Genomic DNA, 22,478 nt, shown 5'->3' with positions numbered 1-22,478 from the left:
CCAAGGGGTCCCGGGTTCGATTCCGGTCAAGGGCATGTACCTTGGTTGCGGGCACATCCCCAGTGGGGGGCGTGCAGGAGGCAGCTGATCCATGTTTCTCTCTCATGGATGTTTCTGGCTCTCTGTCCCTCTCCCTTCCTCTCTGTAAGAAATCAATAAAATATATTTTTAAAAAAATTAAATTACTTCCAAATGTATACTTAGTGCCTCAAGATAAACACTTATTCTCCCCCAAGAAAAACGGTCTTACTTCACCACACTTCACTCTGGGCTGACAGTATAGCTTAGCAGAGGTGAGGAGGAGATAATATAAAAAATAAAAACTCAAAGGCCAGAGTTTCCCATGTAGAGCCTGCACTTGCACACTTGGCTGCCGAGTGCTTACCCAGGTACACACTTCTCCCTCATTTCCAAACTCTCCGAGACTCACGGATACAATGAAGTATGATATTGATCCTTAAAGAAAGCCTCACAGCAGGATGATACTTTGCACAACTTTTATCCAAAGGACTCGAAGAGTTTACTAACGTTAGCTCATGCGTCACACCAGCTGCTCAAGTGGGGCGAGAGCTTAGCGAAGGTGGACGGAGACTCTGAAAGCCCAGGGCGAGGCTGGAGAGGAAAAGACAGGAGCAGCCAAAGAAGGAGCCAAAAGAGAATCTTGCTCCATTTTTCAGCAATAAGTAAGGTTTTACCAAAATGCTAGCTCTAATGAGTTTGTTCACATTTATTTTCCTATAAACTTCTGTTAAGACCTTGTAAGTGAAACAAGAGTAGACATTTTATGTTGGAAAATGGGAAAAAAAATATAAATAGAGATCATTTGTTACAAGTTGGATAACTGACTTAATGATATGAAATGCTATTCAATTAAAGATGACTCCCAAATTAGATTCAATGCCACAAATTTTTATTTATAAAAATGACATATTATGTGCTAAGGGTGAGAATGTGCTAAGGGTGAGAATGCAAATGCACTCATAAAGTGATCATCTATACGTTTTCAACATAAAAGGAATCTTTTAGTTCTGTAGTTTCTGTGTATCTTATATAAATTTTGCAAATAAATCACGAAGAAAAATTACAGATGGAGAAAAAATAGGAAAAGGGTGTAAATAATATATGAAAGAAAAAATGATCTTAGAAGTATAGCTTTAATTTAGTTTAAGTAGGCCTTCATTGAAATGCAGATCATTCTGGTCATAACATTTAAAGCATATGACCAATGTGTCCATCAGGACCCTTGGAAATATTCATCCAACACATTGGTCTCAGTATTCTTTAACTAGCTCAATATTATCTTTCATTTTAAAATTTTTGTTTAGCTACTATTTCAATGGTCATCCCCTAGACTTCATTATTACCAACCAACAGCTTACCCAACCCAACTTCACATCACTACTTCTTGTATTTGCAGCTCAATTTATTCTACTGCTCTAACTCCAACAAGTCTTTTACCCCATCAGGACTTCCAGTTCATTAATCTTACTTCTTTTCCACTGCTCACCACCTTCCACATGAGCTAAGTTAGAGTTCTTGATCTATCACTGGGATGAGTTATAGATGCAACATGGTCTATGTATGTCCACAAGTCCTTCTTCTGGACACCACTTTCAGTTCAGCTCCTATGACTCTTTGCTCTACTGATATTCTCTTGTTCCCATACCCACCATGTCTGTGCAGACTTCAGAAACTTTGTTCTTGCTATTCCCCATGCTCTTCCCTCAGATATTTATATGACTATTTGCCTCTTTTTATTAAGGTCTCTGCCATACTGTCCTTCTATTACCCTGCCTTATATTTTTTCATGGTATCTACTATGACTTGAAATTATTACATGCCTTCATTTATTTTTTGTTTACTGGTGTCTCCCCAATCACATAGACTATATCCACAAATTCTAGAATTATATCTTATTTATCACTATATGACAAATACTTAGAATTCTGCCTGAAACACTGAAGATTTTCAATATCTACTTGATGAAGAGAAAAAGAAATAAATTAAGGAAGGAAAATATATCATTTGCTTCATTTATGGGGTAAATTAACTTTGAAGGCTAGTTGGGACTTAGCATGAAATAATGATTGGAAAATTTCCAGGAAGAATAGAGAAAGCAACAGCCCTTTATATCATTCTGGATACAGTTGTCTTATAAACCCTTGTCACCCATCCTAGCAATTTAAAACAGTTTTGTCCAATAGGGTAGGCACTACACTCCCTGTGGATAGTCATATTTAATCCAAATTAATTACAATAAATAGAAATTGCTAACTCCTCATTCACATGAACGCCAGTAGCTGCATCTGGCTAGTAACCACTTTATTGAACAGTGCTGAGTAGAGAACATTTCCATTACCCCACACAGTTCTATTAGATAGCAATATCTATGTTCTATTGCTTTAAATTCTAAAGCTATATCGTTGAATCCCTAATATAGTGAGATTAATTAAAATTAGATAGGAAGTAATTAAAGCATTAACACCGAATTTCTTAGATATAGGAACTGCCTTGTGTTTCATTTAGTTTAGTTTGTAGTTTATCATTATTGATCGTATTGACTTCCTATCTTGAGATATAGACAATGAATTTAACAGAGTATAGTACCAAAGTGAATAGGAGGCTTGACTGCCTTCCCTCTTTTAGGGTTGGGGAGAAAGCAGTAGAAGAGATAGAGATAAAGAGTAGAGAAAAGGGAAAATATATGCATCCATCATCCATCCATCCATCCATCCATCCATCCGTCCATCCGTCCGTCCACCCACTTGCTGTACAAGTTCCTACTGAGTGTCTGTGATAGTTCAAGAATTGTGCTTTGGTGCTAAAGATTGAAATGGAAAGAAATCACAGTGTCTAAGCTCATAAAATTCATAACATAAAAATTGACAAAATAATATTGAAACTGTTCAATCACAGGTTAAGGTCAAAGTGCTATGAAAACAGAAAGAAAAATCATCTGTCTAGGGGAGATAAAATAATAACATTCAAATGGTATCTTAAGAATTATGAGAAGCAAAGCATCAGCCTGGAGAAAAAAGAAATGTTTTTCTTACCAAGGGGGTCAATCTTTGCAAAGGCAAACTTTGCTTACTTAAGTAAAAACTCATAGTCTTGGGGGTGCTGGTTTGAGGGTGTCTGAAGGGGAAATTTAAAATTGAGATTAGAAAAATAGGTTCAGCCAGATTGTACAGGGCTTGGGCAATTTTGTTAAAGGATTTGGGTTTGTTATTCTTCATATGAAGGGCAAGGGGCGCAATTCAGATGAACCTCCTTGCAAGAGAACTGCTGTGGAGTGAATATAATAAACACAGAGAGCAAGCAGAGTGCAGGGGCCTCCTCTCCAGGAACCCAGGGATGCAGGCAGACAGGGAAATTCTGAGCCTCAGGCTAAGGGGCCCATTGCTGACTCTCAAATCACTCATGCAGACGGACTGTAAGGAGAAGCCTAAGGAAAACATTGATCTGGGAGATGGTTTTCTCTTCGACTATTCTTATTGGTAATGTACATGCTTTGAACGTTCTCCAGCTATACTTGATAGAAAACCCCGTTTCTCTCTACCCCTGAGCTATGCATCAAAATGAAAAAAAAAATCTTCCATCTGGTCTTCATTACCAGAAATTCCGTTAATAGCACATGCAAAGTTTATCACCACAAAAGGCAGCACTGGGATAACACAAGTAAAATGTAAATACCAAAGAGTATCGGTAATCACAATTTAGCAACTTTTGCTTTCAAAGGGAGAAATACCATTAGAAAAATTATTCAAACAATTTTATATCTTAAAGTGAATCATAACTGATAGACTTATTTCAGCAGCTATAAAACACTATACCTGAGGTTTTTTGCTAGATACTGAAATTTAAGAACTAGACAGAGGCACATTTTAAAAAATTAAATGCATGAATTAGAATTACACATAAAGATGAGAAAGTACATTAGCCTCACGGGGATTTTATGTTATTAGGTTCAAGTTATGGTCTGGCCTCTCTAATTATAAAAAGCCCCAGAGGTCTGGGTGAACAACACAGGAATACAAGGGAACCAAGACTTAAAATCAGGGCTTTTTAGTTTTCTCCTCCTTTTCTTTTTTCTTTTCTTTTCTTTTCTCTTCCTCTTTTTCTATTTTATTAAAGAGAGCAGACACGATAACTTCAAAATATGTCTTCTTTTGAAAAAAATATTTTGATTGATTTCAGAGAGGAAGGGAGAGGGAGAAAGAGATAGAAACATCAATGATGAGAATATCAGTTAGCTGCCTCCTGAACACCTTCTACTGGGGATTGAACCCACAACCTGGGCATGTGCTGTGATGGGGAATCGAACCAGTGACTTCTTGGGTCAAAGCTCAACCACGAGCCACACCAGACAGCCTGATCAAATGTCTTCTTAATGCTCCCCCTGATCTTCATAAGTGTCACAGACATTTGCATTTACTCCTCTGTTCTACACGGATGCATTTATACATGACTTTGTAGAATCCTAGAGCCGTGAGGTGAGGATACAGATGGGAACTAACATCTCTCCCACCCAATAACCTAGCTAACCTAGTGGTTGTACGTTACCTGGTATTTCTAGGTGGGCTAACACCCGCAGAAAGATCTGTCAGAGTTGACTTGACAGTATTGAAGCAAATATTTCATGAGCCTGGCCTAAGGGCAGAACAAATGAGGACGAGAAAGAAAAACCTCTGAGACTCATTGTTATTCTCTGCTGCTGCCTCCCCTTTCTCCTAAATATAATAGGAGTATTGGGCTAATCAAGTTGTGAATTTACCATCCACGGATTCCTCACACCTAGAAAATCAGCGTCAGCTTTTAGAAACGCACGAGAGGCACAGTGAACTGTCAGGTAGAGATCAGCAGATCCTTGGTCTCCTACAAACCATGCACAGCCCCCGGGGAGGGGTTGCCTGTCTGGTTGTTCAATCGGAGGCTCTCAACTTTAAATGCTTCATGATCCTTATCTGGTCACATGCATATGGACATACAAATCCTAAATATGCACATTAGGCGTGTAAAGAAATTGGCAGTCTCCTGGAGGCTGGCAAAACATTAGACACAGTTAAGCAGCGTTTAATACCAAATAATTTATCACAGCAACCGATGCTGGAAGTGGGCTCCTGCTGGCAGGCTTATTCACATGGCCACACCTTCAGAAAAACGTATTTTGACAGGACAATTAAGAGACGGAATTAATTAGAACACTTTTGTGTGGAAAGAAAAATGCCCTTTAAGAGGTGAGTGGATGAAATACTAAAAATGAAACACCTTCCATTAGGAAAACAGAAGGTTTTCTTTAAAATTATAAACTATTGAATAAAAAAATGCGTCATTTGAAATTTTAATGAGGTATATTAATGGAACTTTCTCTTAGTGGATAATATATTGATCATATGATTAATAGGAGGGTCAGGATAACAGAAGAATCTATATATATAAAATGCTAATATGCAAAGTGTCCCTTATAGAGTTCAACCAGGAGACCGGGAGTTTGACTGCTCACTATGGCATGTGCTAACCACCAGGGGTTGGTACAGAATGAAAGAAGGCCCCGGCTGGCAGCTGGAAGGCCCTGATCCGCCCTGACTGCTGGCCAGGCCTAGGAACCCTACTCGTGCATGAATTTCATGCACCGGGCTTCTAGTAGACTATAAAACAGTTCAACATTTACACCCTAGAAGATCACCACGCCTCTCTTGGAAAGCAGTGAGAACAGTGGACAAAACACAGGCTGTGGGTTCAGATTCACAGCTGAGTTTGAAACTTGGCTTTGTCCCTTTTCAGCTCCATGGCCCTGGCCAGGTGGTCAAACTTCTCTGAGGCTCATTTTCCTCATACGTAAAAGTAGAACTATAAAATTTTCTTTGCCCTGGCTGGTTGCACAGAGGTTAGACCAGTGATGGCAAACCTTTTGAGCTCGGCGTGTCAGCATTTTGAAAAACCCTAACTTAACTCTGGTGCCGTGTCACATATAGAAATTTTTTGATATTTGCAACCATAGTAAAACAAAGACTTATATTTTTGATATTTATTTTATATATTTAAATGCCATTTAACAAAGAAAAATCAACCAAAAAAATGAATTCACATGTCACCTCTGACACGCGTGTCATAGGTTCACCATCATTGGGTTAGATCAACGGGTCATGGGTTCCATTCCCGTTCAAGGGCACATACATACCGGGGTTGCACGTGCAGGGGGCAACTAATTGATGTGTCTCTCTCATGTTGATGCCCTCCCCCCCTCCACTCTCTCTAGAAATCAATGGAAAAATATCTTCAGGTGAGGATTAAAAAATCAATAAAGCCCGGCGGAGTGGCTCACTAGTTGAACATTGGCCTATGAACCAGGAGGTTACAGTTCAATTCTTGGTCAGGGCACATACCCGGGTTGCAGGCTTGATCCCCACTTGGGGGCGTGCAGAAGGTGGCCGATCAGTGACTCTCTCTCATCATTGATGTTTCTATCTCTCTCTCTCCCTCTCTGAAATCAATACAAACATATTTATAAGTAAGTAAGTAAGTAAGTAAATAAGTAAGTAAATAAATAAATAAATAAATAAATAAATAAATAAATAAAATGTTCTTCACAGGAGAAATCAAGAAGGAGTCCAGGAAACCTTTCTTACAAGCAAGAGCCTCCCGTAGCTCCCAAACTCACTGTGTCTCCATCACCTGGCCGGAGCCAGGAGGACCAGTCTCAGCAGACACTGGATGCTCAGTCACCATGGCTCTCAGTAGGGAGCCTGGCACTCCCATGTGCCTGAACTCGGCTCTCCATAGGGCCCTGTGGAGGAGGGGGCATTCCTTATCCTTCTCCCCCACATTAATTTTCCCTGAAGCACTTATCACCATCTGATAATGTGGCTTATATTCCAGTCATTTCTATGTCAATTTATTAAATTCCTCTTTCTAAAATCAAAGTAACTACTAAAAATATAAGCTCCACACCGGGAAATCCTGTCGATTTCGCTCAATGCTGTCTCCCCAGGGCCTTAGGCACGTTCCTAACACACAGTAGACACATTGCCTGCTCCTTTTCCTGCGCTCCCTCCCCTAGAACTGAACTGGGGAACACTGCCACTGCGCATGCGCTGACCTACGCATGCTGACCTACCACGCTCCCTCCCACACCTCAGCACAGAGAGATCGAAAACAACCACAAAAACCTGTCCGAGTTATAAAAAACAGTATTAATCTAGAATTACTGTTCTGTATTATTGTAGAAATAAGTCAGGTTAGGCACAAAATACAAAACTCCGAATTTGACCTTTCTTTGAATAAGTCCTCTGATCTCACCAGTTGGGACAGTGTGTTTTGTACACTAACTATGTTTGTTTAATCCGGACATTTTAGCCAAGTGGGAAGAGCATTGCTCAGCTGATCCGTGGCTTTTCTGCTGAACTGCTCTGTGAACTGGCCACGCTCTGTTTACACGAATATAAAATGAGTGTAATACAAAGGTCCGTTCTGTTAATTTCAACGTCTCATATTAGATTCTGAAAGAATTATGAATTCTACACCCTAACATGCTAAGTACAATTTATTATTCTTAGATTCTAACTGCCTTTCATTATCTTCTTTGGTGTTTAAATCAAATAAATATCAATTGTGTGTGTAAAGAGAGATTGCTTAAACTGCCTTGAAACAGAGAATACATTGTTTAGAAAAGTTTCCTTACTCTTTTTAGAAATGAGGAAAACCTGAGATACCCAAAGTCATCTAGGGGGGTCATAAAGTGAACAACATAACCACAAAATTACAGACCAGCCTCACTTGTAGATAGAGATGCTACAATGTGCTGAAGAAATAATGCCATAGGACAAAGTAGTTTTTATCCCCAAAATGACCTTATAGGCACAAGGACAATTTAGTTGACTTTACTAACAGTTTCACCCACATAAATTCAGGAAAGCAAATGTCCTAGCTGTGTACGCAACCTTACTCACATTAGCACACATAACTGTAATAGTAATTAAAAGTGCCTTTGAATGCACAAAACGTATACTAGTAGAAATACATTCTAAATGTATAATAAAACTTTCAGAAACTTATTTTTAAGCTTTTCTATGACATATTTATAACACCACCCCTCCTTTTATTGCCTCAAAAACCTTTTACCTCCACACCCTCTTCTGCCAAACCAGGCTCATAGGCTATGCTTTTATTTCTTACTTTACATCTTTCAATTGCTCTCTTTTTTTTCTTCATTCAAACATGAAAGGCCCCTTTAAATTCTTAGATTCACCTAATCTTAGCACAATCTTTACAAAAGGCTAAGGGGCTGATGAGGCAACACAGACTCACAAGAAGGAAGAAGAGTGTGATGACAGGGGAAGACGGAAACTTCAAAATTGTCCTTAATGGCTGAGCAGAAGTCAAAGAAGCTAATTTTTTGAATTGTATGTTTTACTCAGCAATATACTGACGAATAAGAACTTTATGGTTATTTTGATAAATTCCACAAGAGCATTTAAAACAATTATAAACCTTTTCTAATAATTATTTCTTAGCTGTTATTGGAGAAAACATCTTAAACTCAGATTATTATTATTGTCCTATATAATAAAAGGCTAATATGCAAATTGTCTCCTCAACTGGGATTTCAACTGGGAGTTCGACCAGGGGGCAGGGCCAGTCCACCAACCCCCCATGGTCCCTCCCCCTGGCTGGACCCCACCTGTGCACAATTTGCGCACAAGGCCTCTAGTCATATAAAATATAGTTGACTGACTGGTTCTCAACTCCTATTAATTTGATTTGAATAATTTCTCTTTATAACTACGGATTTTTTTTACTGTTGACACTGTTATAGATGTTCCCCACTTACCCCACTTTGCTCACCTCTACCCAGCCCCCACTTTCCTCTGGCCATCACCTCACTGTTGTCTATGTCTATGGGTTATGCATTTATGTTCCTTGGCTAATCACTTCACCTTCTTTCATCCAGCCCTCCCCTCTGAGAACTGGTTGGTTACTCTCTAATAAACAAACAAATAAAAGTGTGTCTCCAGTCGAGACTTCCTGAATCAGAATCTCTGACATTTGGGGCCTGAGCATGTTTGACTTTTAAATGGCTTCTCTGATGCCATACTTGCCATCTAATACCTGAAGGAAGACAGTTTACTAACTATCTGTTAATTTCAGCATGAGGTGGACTTGACCAGGACTCTGGAAAGCTATGAAAAGTGCTATGGAAACACAGAGCTGGGATACATTGATTCTGATGGAGAAGCCTCCAAAAGGGGTAGAAGATGATAAAGTCTCTGAGGGATGAACAGAAATTAACAAGGACTACTTAATAAGGAGCACTTATGGAGCACCTCACTGATGAGAAGAAAAAAGAGTTTCACTTGAATTCTCTCCTACAGGATAAATCTGCAGATACTGGAACGCAGACTTCTTGCCATTTTCTAAAGAAAACATTCCAGTTTTTGGTGCTGAGGAATGTTTAAACATTAAGCTTGACAAGGCCTGATAAGTGAAAAACATGCCATTATAGACACTTTTAAATCAGAATTTCAATGGGAATTTATATTCAAAACCAACAAATCAATGTTCTGACACCTCCAGAATTCTAACGAAGACACGTACCGAAGCAACTTCATGTCATCTCGGTTGTGTTTCTTTGGTACTAACCTCCAAAGTACGAGCCGTCGGTCAGCTTCATTTCTTTACTGGACTTTGTGATGACTCCAGCAACACCGTGCTGAATGAAGTACATTTTTTTACCCACAGCTCCTTCTCGTATGATATAATCTCCAGGTTGAAACACCTCGAATCTCAACTTGCTCAGCATGGCAGTCACAAAATTGGGGTCAGCGTTAGCAAACAGAGGCATCGTGGCCACGAGTTTCCGACAGTTGAAGTTAACTATCTCCTAGAGATGGAAAGAGTAAACCAACATTAGGAGTGATATTATTCATAGCAAGAAGAAAGCATATACTAAAATTATATATATCATATAACATCATAATTCAAATTCAGAACCAAAACCTACATAAATTCTAATAATCTACATGTCTCTGCAACGCCAGGGCTCATTTTATCTCCGTGTTGGAAATTTATATTCACAGTTCCCAGTGTGGTACAGGCATATATTACACATTCAGTACATGCTAATTAAATATATACAAGCCTCAACTTTTACCACTTCACATTTATTATTCTTTATGTAAAATGAGAACTTCTAAAATGTGGGAGAATTTTAGTCTCTCTTATCTTTTTTATGAAGAAAGGAGGCCACATCATTGCCTATTAGCTACATCATGGCGGCTTCTCTGCTCCACTGTGTGGAACAATCTAACTCACACCTACCAATAGGAATTCTGAAACGGGGCCCGCTGCCAGACAACAGCTTTTCTATGTTTTTCCCTTAACATCATTCATGTCAGAGTGAGAACCACGGAGAGTGCAGAGATGGGTTCCATAAACGAGTTTCTAATTCTAATCTCTGTTTGTACATTTGGTCGGTTTCTAGGCTAGGTCAGAACCCCCCCCCCCGCCCCCCCCCCCCCTTCAAAGCCTCTCCTGTTTCCATTGGAAGCCTTGGATTGGAGAGAGGCCGGAGTCCACTTTTCCTGACTTGTTTTATTTCTGGACAGGAATTCTATGCTAGAAGAACTACATGTTTAATTTCATTCTGTGGATTCTGGTCTAGCTATGACATCTCTCTGAACCAAACAGGGACCGACCAGCTTTAATCTTGCAAGTCAGATATGTAAAGGAATAAACAATGGGCATCTAAAATTTACCATAATGTCATTTCTCAGAAGTGTCTTCTCCAATGAGCTCTCAAAAGAAAAGGGTAGGGCCTGAACTTTTTATCTTGCTTAAGACACATAATAACTTAAGTAACCTCAGTGAGGAAGTGGGAAGAGGGCAAAAAGAAATGGAGATCTGAATTCCCTGCTTTGGGGAAATAACTTATATAAAACTCTGAATTCCAAGAGTAGGAAGGGTGGTTTCTCTAGTCTTGCTTCATGAAATGAACTGCTATGTTCCCAGGATAGGTTAAAAGAATTCCAGCTGATACAGCCGGCACAAAAATTAGGGCCCACCATGGAAAAGAAGGTCATGCATCCTCAACAAGATCTCGTGAGTTTAGCAGAGTAGAGAGGTATCTCTAATAGTGGAGCTTCATGGAGAGTTGTAAGTATTTAAAATTCAGCAGCAAGAAGCAGAAAATGAACATGACACAACAAACAAAAGAAAGATGTCACATGTGGCACTTGGTTTGTGTGGCATCATCCAAGACCTCATAATGACAGTTGACTGCATTGGGGGCTGCATCCCAGGGCAATTTGTGGACAGTATTAACTGGTGCTAAAGAGCTATGGTGGGTGTTGGGGTTACAGTAAGATTCAGCACATAGTGCTCAATAAACATGCATGCATGGATGGATGGATGGAAAGAAAGAAGGTGAAAAGAATGGATAGAAGAAAGGAAGATGAAAAGGAAAGTAGGAAGCTGGCATTTCATGAGTACAGAAAAGTACTCACAAAGCTCAGTTTTATTCCCCTTGGGAACAGTTACCCAAAACTTTTACAATGCTTTCTCAAGCAACCAACTTGAGAAACAAGTGTTATGTGTATAAAAAATATGCTTTTTAGTATTAGAATACCTCTATACAAAAATCACATGAAGATAAATGGTAAAATGGAATGAAAAGAAACAAAGGTATGCCATTAAAATTACTGGATTGATTGTTTAAAGGGTACTTATTTCATATGAAAATTACACAGAAGAATGCTGTTGGGGAATGGGAAAATAAGTCAGATTGCAAAGAAAATAAGAATTTCAAACAAAAATAATAAAGAGACTCCTTACACATATGTTCTTTCATTTCAACTCTACAAATGTTTCTCTTTATTGTTCTCTCACTTTTTATTTTAGAAAAATATTTGAAAGTTTATTTTACAAACAATTGCACTGGTGTTTATCTATCTGAATAAGTCCTCTTTGATGCATTGCACATTCAGGGACACCTGCTGGCAGTGCCTGGGGTATGATACTGCTAGATAATTTCATATTATCACTATTGCTGGAAGGAATCAATATTCTCTCTCTCTCTCTCTCTCTCTCTCTCTCTCTCTCTCTCTCTCCCTCTCTCTCTCTCTCTCTCTCAAACACTTATTTCCATGTAAACACTATCTGATTCAAACTGTGAATTCTAACAAATATTTGATATGAAAAAATAAGAGGCAAAAAATTTGTTTGCATTTCTCTCCTTTTCATATTTTAGGTTGCATTTCATTGATGACTAAGCCACAATCTATCCACTTACTCCTCATGACATGTGGGTCATTTCCAGTTTTAGGCTAATACAATAAACCTGTTATGAACATTATTTTTTGAAATATATTTTTATTGATTTCAGAGATAAGGGAGAAGGAGAGAGATAGAGAAACATCGATGATGAGAGAGAATCATTGATAAGCTTCCTCCTGCATGCCTTCTACCGGGGATCAGGCATGTGCCTTGATCACAATTATCTCCTGGTTCATAGGTCCATGCTCAACCACTGAGACACACTGGTCAGGCTGTTATGAGCATTCTTGAAGTAGCTTATGGGCTGCTTTCTCTTGAATAGTTACCTCATATTGTAATTGCTAAGTAATCAGATAAGCATGTATTTACTTTAGTAGACACTGCCAACAGTTTTCCAAAATGATTGTTTTCCTCATATAGCAGCAACATATCAAGTTCCAGTATTCCTGCATCTTTGACAGAATTTGATGTTATCATAATTTTTGCCACTAGCAGGCATGAAGAAATATTATTTTTCCCTTTTTCTCATTGTGGTTTAATCTTACGTTTATATAACAATGATTAGCATTGTTATGCTCATTATGGGTCAGATGAGTATCCATTCAGTGAAGTGCCCAGTCAAGAGTTTCCCCTGATTTTTCCATCTTAACAGTTCTTTTTAGCATCCTGACTGAGTTCTTTGTTGGGATATGCATTGCAAATATCTTCTCCCTGTCTGTGGTTAGCCTTTTCATTCACAATGGAATGCTCTACTGTTTGTTATTGTCTTTCTGCAATTTCTTTAACTCTATGTCAATCAGGAAAAATGCAATTTGATGTATTTAGATGGCTTCAGGGAGTATCTATATTAGCAAAGAATCTGTGCTTTGGAACCATGCAGACTGAGACAAGGAGAAAGTTTCAGCAATATTGTTTGGTTATAATTAAAATGAATAGCAATATTTTAAGGCTCCCTTTCCACTACAATTCCTTTTTGATAACTTAAGTATCATTGTAGAAAGTTCCATTGTGTGAAACATTTAGTTTTCCTCCATTCTGCATTAATTTATTCTCCACAGTATAGTTCTAAAGAAGTTTTAAGCAGGATAGCTATAAATATAATTCCCATCATGACAATAAGGAATCACTGAGCAATCTTAAAGAAACAGAGCTGCAGTGACATTGCTAAACCCCTTCACCCAACACACCCTGCATTTTCCATGGTGCAGGCACAGGAGAGCTTTCTTCTAAGAACTTCTATCAGATGGACAGTCAAATGGCACCCAAGCATTAGAAACAGTAAATACATTTGGTCAAATCTACACCAACTGATGCTTCATCACCTAGAACATCCTGAAAATGAATTGTTGCTGATGTTGCCCTATTTTCTCCCCAATTTAATGACCTGGACTAGTTACAATCAAAACAGAGTGATTAGATACCTCCGGGTTTTTTTCTTTAAAGCAGGTATCATTTGCAGAATGAACATACTAAAAATAAGAGATAAACTGAGTTTTTGCTGGGTTTAAATACTGACAAGTATTCATTTATTTTACCCTCATAAAAATCCGATGCCGTAGTCATTATTACTACCTCGTGTTGAAGAAGATACTGAATCATCTGCCCTAAACCACACATTCACATTTTGAGAGTGTGACATGGATATGCGTTGGCTGAAATGACAAACTCATGGCTGTACACTTTTTTATTATTATTTTTAGTCTGTTTTTATTCCTCCTACCACAAATATTTTAAAATACCTAAACAAGAATATCTTCATGTGTCGCATGCATGCTCCAGTTTGCCACAGGTTTTAAAACACTGTATTGAATATCTTTTTACTTCATACAATTAGGCGATCTGACTGGCTTCTGAATTCAACAGAATTTGAGAGCTTTGCATGTAAAGCAATGGAGTGCAAGAAGAGAGCGTGGGACTAGTATCTATTGTTTGTGAGGCTAGGGTCAGTGTGCCCTTCACTTCTCCCTTTCTAAGAAATACTTCTGGCCACTCATCTCTGGTTCTCCTTACACAGCCCCCAAAGGAACATACTTTAATTTCTTCACATGAAAAGGAAGTGCGATGAGAGAGGAAGGGAACACAATTTATTAAGCACCCATGTTAAGCAGGTATATGTTATATCTAATTTGTTCCTGGGAGAAAACAACCAAAGAATAAACCTGAATTTGTTTTATTTCCCCACATATACAAAAGAAAGAAGATAGTGGAGCATAGAGAGGGAAGAAATCCATTGCCCAGACCATGATGCCAGAGTATGTCTAGAGAGACTATTTTATCTGACTCCCACACCACTGAGCATCCAACCCCACCTGGGGCCTCCCTCCTACCTGAATCAAAGCCATAGGAACTTAGCACCCACATCCTTATATTTCTGTCATTGTCTATGCTGTAGAATAAAACATAGTCACTTTTAGTATAACTCTTTTAACCTAAAACTTTACCCATGTCAGAGCAATATCTGTTGCTTTAATCAATTTGCAATGTACATACTTTCAGGGCAGATTATTAAATGGCAACACATTTCCTGTTGTGCAATACATGGGTCTAGATTGAAAAGTAAACAAAAATGACCTTGTTCGTATTTATTTTGTGATTCAATTGCTATGGAAATATAGCTACTTTAATAATTAGTAAAATAAATTTTTGGTGGCTTCCATCTCTCTCTCTTTTTTTAAAGTGATTTTCTTAGACAGAGGAGGGGGGAAAGAGAGAGTCATTGATGTGAGAGAGAAATATCCATTATCGGCTGCCTCCTGCATGTGTCCAACCAGGTATTGAACATGCAACCTGGGTATGTGCCCTGACTAGGAATCAATCCAGCAACCTTTAGGTGCACCGGATCATGCTGCAACCAACTGAGCCACACTGGCCAGCGCAACAAAATATATTAAACTTAAATTTGTCTTTTATTTTTAATGTCATTCCTAGAAAATTTAACATTTCCCATGAATTGCATTACATTTCCACTGGCCAGAGATCTGCTGCAGTACAAACATGGTGCCATGTGGAAGCGGATTTGGAATATGGAAAGCATTTCTACATTTGTTTGAAAGCTTCATGTTAAATGTTATGTAATGAAGAAGTCATCAAGAGAGACATAAAGTATAATTTTTCAATATTATTTACACCTTGAAGAGAGAAGTGAAACAAATTGTGAAACTTCCATAGTAAAACATGATTTAGTTTGACCCTGGAAAAGATCACAAAGCTTCTGAGAAGAGTAAGTCAGTATCTGGAAATGACTAAAATTAATTTTTAGAGACCTCCCTGAAAGCTCTAAGGCAATAATACATGAAGCATGTGAGGCGATAAAGAATCAATACAACAAAAACCTCCCTGTCAGCTTCTGAGGAGCCATTCAGGGTCCCAGGAGAGAGCACTCGAGTGTCCAGTACAGAGCATGGGACACAGAAGGGGCCCAGAGGCAGGGAAGTGTAGGTTTGTGGGTGTGATGCAGGACTGTTCTTGGAACTAGCAGAAGGTATTCAGCATTAATTACTCTGTGGGACCTCACCCTCATCATGGCTCTCATGGAGATGGCATCAATAAAGACAAAAGTGGCTTTAATGGCCTGCTAATGGTGGCATTCTCTTGCATTTTCTGAGAAAGATGATAAACCTGTGGACACATTTATGGTATTTTTCTAAAATATAGTTCACCAGGCTTCAATCCAGATTCAGAGAATCTGAATATAAATCTTTAGGGGATATGAGTCAAAAACCTCTACTTTTAACAACACATTCCAAGTTATAAGAGGTGGTGTGGAAACTATGGTTCCTAAAATAGAGAAGTTCTGAGAGTTTACATTTAGTTGAGGGAGAATATGTATATACATATATATGTATGCATATTCTGTGTAAGATAATTGTAAAGAATAAAATAAACATGGGTTAGTTTCTCTTCCCCCTTCCCCCCACTTCCTGCATGTCTGCCCTTAATCCCTAATTCCAAAACTAACTTGCTCTGTACCCACAGAAAGGGACTCGAACTCTAGAAATCTTAACCTTCTCATCCGTAAACCAGAGGGAACACTAGCAACTCTATTGTAGATGATCGCCATGATTAAACAATTCACTTAGTGTTCTCTATTATTAACCTCATAGCTATTAAACAATATTTGGTTAAGATCAAATAAATGGTAGAGAATATATATTCTATAAAATTTGAAAGAAATAATGATTTCAATGTAACTTAGTAAGGGGATATGGGTTTGATTGAAAAAAAAGTTGAGTTGGGGACTGTTTATTAAAGACCAAAGATGAGGTGGGTGCCAAGGTTCAGAAGAAGAAATGACAAATGTTCTTAAAAAATAAAACTCCCCTTTGGCAAAAATCCAGGCATAAAATACAGGATTTTTAGGATAAAGCTGACCTGTTGATACAATAAATTTGAAAAGTGAATTGTAAATTAGATACACGTCATTTTTTTAAAATAAAAAAAAAACAAACAAATGGGAAAAATTTAAGAAATAGACTTTCCTCAGCATGCCCAAGTAGGTTCTATTGATCTAGTGGTTTGTCTTCTAAATTGCACAATGTTGACGGAATGCGTAAGAAAATCGGCCCATACAAGCAGATCTTACTGCTTAAAGATGTTGCATGTGCTTTAGGTTGTTTTTTTTAAAAAATATATTTTATTAATTTTTTACAGAGAGGGAAGGAGAGAGACAGAGAGCCAGAAATATCAATGAGAAACATCGATCAGCTGCCTCCTGCACACCTCCCACTGGGGATGTGCCCGCAACCAAGGCACATGCCCTTGACCGGAATCGAACCTGGGACCTTTCAGTCCGCAGATCGACGCTCTATCCACTGAGCCAAACCGGTTAGGGCTGCTTTAGGTTTTGTATTGAAAAAAATCATTGCCAAGACCCATGTCAAGATGGTTTTTAAGTCTTTAATCTATTTTTAAAAAGATTTCTTATTGATTTTTAGAAAGAGAGGAAGGAAGAGGGAGAGAGAAACATTGATGTGAGAGTGAAACATTGATCAACTGCCTCCTGCATGCCCCTACCAAGGATCGAGCCCACAACTTGGGCATGTGCCCTGAGCTGGAATTAAACTGGCAACCCTTTGGTGCACTGGATGACATCCAACCAACTGACCCACACTGCTCAGGGCTCTAATCTATTTTGAAATTTAGTATATAGTATCTGTATTTCTCTGGTAATGAATCATATGTGACTTTCTACATGTGTTGTATTTTTAGTAATGCATTTTAATTTTGTTTCATATTTTTTTAAAATATATTTTATTGATTTTTTTACAGAGAGGAAAGAAGAAGGATAAAGAGTTAGAAACATTGATGAGAAAGAAACATCGATCAGCCGCCTCCTGCACACTCCCTACTGGGTATGTGCCCGCAACCAAGGTACATGCCCTTGACCAGAATCGAACCTGGGACCCTTGAGTCCATAGGCCGACGCTCTATCCACTGAGCCAAACCAGTCAGGGGTGTTTCATATTTTTTAATGTCTTTATATCTTGTCTCCACAAGCATATAGTAAGAATTTTGAGACTGGAAATGACATTTTATTATTTACCTTCCCATCGCACTTGGATTGATATCCTGCGCATATTAATAAATCTATTTGTTTTCTAGAAACTAGGGATGCAGGAGAAAAGCTCTGGCCAGAAGAGAGAAGAAGACCTCATTTCTTTGCTCCATAATGTGACCACGAAATGACCAGGCTACTTACATAGTTTTTCTAGTCTCTTGTTACTTTGACTGCTATATGAGTATCTGCTAATTCATAATATCTCTGTATAGCCTTACAGTACTATGATTCTAGCCTGTTTTAGTTCATTTTAACTAAACACATTTATATAAAGTATTTAAAAAATCAACAATATGTACTTTTAAAAATGATTTAGAATTGCACTAAATAAATAAGCATGCAAATTATGCTGTCTTCCCTGACAGTCTATTGGGAGAAGTAAAGGTCAGAAGGACAGTCTTATACTCTCAGCCTGATTCACGTTCTGTGCAAATGAAATATACCAACGCCCTATATTCTCCCGGGACACATGATCTGAACCTATTTTCAGCCCCTGGCTCTTCACACTCATTGTTTAAAAATAGACCAGTTCTGAACTTTGGAGACAGGCTCAGGAGGGCATTAACCTCTCTCTCCACCATTAAGTTTGCCATTTTGCTCTACTCGAATCAGAGTAAATCTGATCATGTTCAAAATAGACTTTTATTTTGTACACATCCCAACAGGTTCCCATGAGCAGCGCCATGGAGTTCACTGAATTGGTCCAATTGGTTTTTCATTTTAACTGTACTGTCTGCTTTCATGAAAGCATCCATAGTCTCAGGAGCCTAAAGTTTCAATGCCAAGTTTTAGCGCTAAGTCATTGCCTCCTGAAAGCCGGCTGCTAAAATGAAGGGAGAGCTTAGAAGCAGACTGTTTGAATAAATTCCAGCAGAAATGAGACAGGATGAGGCTGTGCCGGGGTCCAACCCCAGCAGGTCTAGGGGTTCCCAAAGGTGTAGACGGAGTCGGCGAAGAAGGAATGACACGGAGGCAGTGTTCAGTTAATCAGCAGCCTAGCCAGGATCTCCAGCCAAGTTCTGGTCTCGATCTCCAGCCAGGTTCTGTCCAGGTTCTCCAGTCAGGTTCAGTCACCAGGTTCTAGTCAGGCTCTCCTGCCAATCTCCGCAGTCAGGTTCAGTCCAGGATCCCCTGCCATGCTCTCTCGCCAGGCTCTGCCTCCAGGCTCCGAGGCCAGTCCCTGTCCAGGATCCTCCGGCATGCTCTCTCCAGGGAAGTTCTTCTGTCTCTAGAGAACGTTCTGTGTAGGTTCTGTGCCTAGGCTTTGTCTCTCTTGGTCCTGTCTTCCAAGCCCTGTGTCCTAAATTCTGTGTTCTGAGTTCTGTCTCTTGCTGTCTTGTTGCATCTGTATTTATACCAGTTGATTCCAATCCCATCAATCTCTATTACAAAGGTTAGGGCGTTTCTTATCTCCATTCCAGGGAGTAAAGATTATGTAGCTTAAGCATGATTGTTCGTAGTTAAAATGATTAATTACCCGCCTGGCACTTAGTTAAAAGGTTTTATTCTCTCCCTAACTTCAGGGGAAAATCCCTACCTGGGGAAACAACCTTTCTCAGAGAGGTGACCTTGGTTAAAACACAGCGCCAAGAAGGTGAGCAAACATATTAAGAACCGTATGCTATATATGCCAGGTCCCTTGAAACAGCAAGGATGGACCGGCTCCCGGCAAGGCTGGGCTTGGTGTGTCTCCTGGGTGGGTCTGACACCCTCTGAGGGACCCTAGCACAGCACTGACAACACGGGGATGGATGCTCATTTAGATCTCTGGCTCTCAGTAGGGTGTAGCAGCCATGAGGGCTAGGGCTGTACCCTGTTCTTCATGGAATCATAGCAATACCAAGAATTACATTTACCTATATTTACTTTGTGCCAAGCACTCTTTCTAATTTTTATATTTTTTTGCTCATTTAATCTTTATAATGATGCTATGAGAGTTATCATCATCATTCACATTTGCAGAAGAGGTAAATGAAATGCATGTAAGTTATGAAATAGCCCAAAGTCGTATATAGAGTAAGTTGTGGACTCAGGGCCATGCTCTCAGCCCCTCCCTAGTAGGTTCTCATTCATTATTTATTATATAACTGAAAGTATATGTATAGCTATTGATGGCACTGAGAGTATCACAAAAGGGATTTAAACCATTCAAAACATAAACCTCTGAATACTTCTGTGCAGCCAGGGGAAAAGAGGAGTATATTATAAATGGATGGAGGAGAAGGGGGAGGGCTCTCCAGGGAGAGCCAGGTCAGGTAATGCTGGGATTCCAATCCAATACCAGCCCATCCTTCTAGATGGCCCTGGAGTCCAGTTTTGCAGACTCTGAATTCTGACTAGCACAGACACAGAGCAAATCGACAGTGAAGATTCCAGATTCTAGATAATACATCACAGAGTGAGAGCTATAATTTAAAATGCCAAGTTTCTGGTACTATCTTAAGAATTTTTCTCAGAAAATTATAGTTATTCCTCTACTTTCTGGCCCATGTATTTTAGTGCACAGTGGAATGAGGGTCATTTTTTTAGATGACATCACCGTCACCTTCTGGAATGCTACTGATCCTCCCGGAGCGGGTGTGCCGGTCGGTCGCATACTCAAGCCCCAAGATAAACATACAAATGTACCTGCTGCTCAGAATCCTCTCCATTATCAGGTGGCTCACCACTCAGGTATGGATGGTGAAACCAGGAACATTTGTTTTATGAGCCACTGACAATATTCTAGTCAGACTGGGCATAGCAATACAAGAAAAAATATCACTTTCTATTGGGTTATAAAGATTGGACCGAGTATTTACACACCTACAATGGTGCTCCACTGAAGTAGCCCTCACACCCCTCGTTGACTCTGCAATAAATCCCTAATGTATTAAACTGGAGGAAGTTCAAAAGAAAATACAAACAACCACATGCAAAATAGGACCCTCTGGCCTACAGTGCCTACATCAAAACAAAAGCACAGAGGACTCTAAAGATGCCAGCACCTATTTGTTAGATGTCGGAAACAACACTGCCCACAGTATAATCTGAAGTGATATGGAGACAGTTTTACGCACAGTGCTGCAAGCTCTGGGTGTCACTTTCTTAGCCATCCGCACACCATATTTGCTCTCTCCAAGCTCTAACAGTCAATGATTCTTTGAGATGATTTGACAGGTGTGAGATCCTTATTTAATTTGCCTTTGTTTATTTATCCAGCATGTACTTATTATATAAGTACTATCTAGGGCAGTGGTGGCGAACCTATGACACGCGTGTCAGAGGTGACACGTGAACTCATTTTTTTGGTTGATTTTTCTTTGTTAAATGGCATTTAAATATATAAAATAAATATCAAAAATATAGATCTTTGTTTTAGTTTGGTTGCAAATATCAAAAAATTTCTATATGTGACACAGCACCAGAGTTAAGTTAGGGTTTTTCAAGATGCTGACACGCCGAGCTCAAAAGGTTCACCATCACTGATCTAGGGGCTGGGATTACAGTGGCAGTTAAGAAAAAGTCCTTGTTTCTGGGGTCCAGAGTTTATATAACAGAATGAACAATTAAGAAATAATGATAAAGGGACCACAAGACAATAGAGCGATGTGTACACAAGGAAAAGGCTGATGTGAAAAGAACGATGCGGGGAACTAGTTTACATAACCTTCTCTCAGGCCTCTATAAGGAGGTGACATTTGTGTTGAGATTTGAGCATTAAGAATGAGCCAGGTTAAGGGCATTTCAGCAATTTGTCTCCAACATAGGAATAAGATAAAGCATCTAGTTTGTGCCTCAGAAATAGAAATAGGAGAATGCTTTCAATAAAGCAGTGCTTTTGAGATATCTACTAACTGAATTCATTTGCAAATGCATGATACAAGACTTTTGCAAGGCTTTCTAAGGTCACACACATTCATAATTATGCCATTTTCTACACTAAAAATTTTTCATACTTAAAAGTCTTCAAACACATTGAAAAGAAAGGCTTGGGAATAAAGTGGATAAAACATAATGTGAACTTAATTGGTTATAAATATATAATGACATTCATATTCCTAAACATTGCATTTTAGCTTCTCTATTTTCAAGCAATAGACTTTTTTGTGTGTAAGTTTTGGAGAGTCTGAAGGTATGACTTACCTTCACTTTTATACATTCCTGAGTATCCAGGCTGTATTAGCAAAACTCACTCCTCTTAAGTATACATTAGAATCTGAAATTATGTGAAATACTTTCATAAAAATGAGCCTTCCAGATAATAAAGCATTTTAAGTTAAAAGTCTTATTACAAATATGATGGTTGTTGACTCAAAATTGTACAGACACGATCAGCAATTGTACGTGGTGTGTGCATATGTATACCAAACACATCATATATTTTTACCTTCTGGCACAGGATATATATATCAAAGAATCCAACTCTCCCTTTCTGAGTGTCCTAGTTTCACTGATCTGACATTTGTTGTACCCATCATTCAGTGTCTTCTATGTGCCAGGTACCTTCTGACACTAGAGGCACAACAGTGACCAAGATACACCTTTGCATAAGCTTGTGCCTCATCTTCCAATTGGAATGCAGCTTTTGGAAGGTGGAATAATGTATTTCACTATTTTCCAAATATGTCTCATGATCTGTCACTATGAGTTGAATATAGCCAGTACAAAT

At 38.9% G+C, this 22,478-nt stretch overlaps 1 protein-coding gene across 1 annotated transcript in view; it reads right to left on the bottom strand.

The window, feature by feature from the left end:
* HCN1 (hyperpolarization activated cyclic nucleotide gated potassium channel 1) overlaps nucleotides 1-22,478 on the bottom strand; it is a 310,164-nt gene that overhangs the window by 25,645 nt on the left and 262,041 nt on the right. Inside the window, exon 6 of the mRNA XM_059694808.1 lies at nucleotides 9,640-9,880. Coding sequence (XP_059550791.1) covers nucleotides 9,640-9,880 — 241 coding nt within the window. The remainder of the gene's footprint in view (nucleotides 1-9,639; nucleotides 9,881-22,478) is intronic.

The sequence above is a fragment of the Myotis daubentonii genome, chromosome 4 (assembly GCF_963259705.1).
Source record: "Myotis daubentonii chromosome 4, mMyoDau2.1, whole genome shotgun sequence".
NCBI lineage: Eukaryota > Metazoa > Chordata > Mammalia > Chiroptera > Vespertilionidae > Myotis > Myotis daubentonii.
The sequence above is the reverse complement of the archived record's forward strand: the minus strand, read 5'-3'. Positions and strand labels throughout refer to the sequence as shown.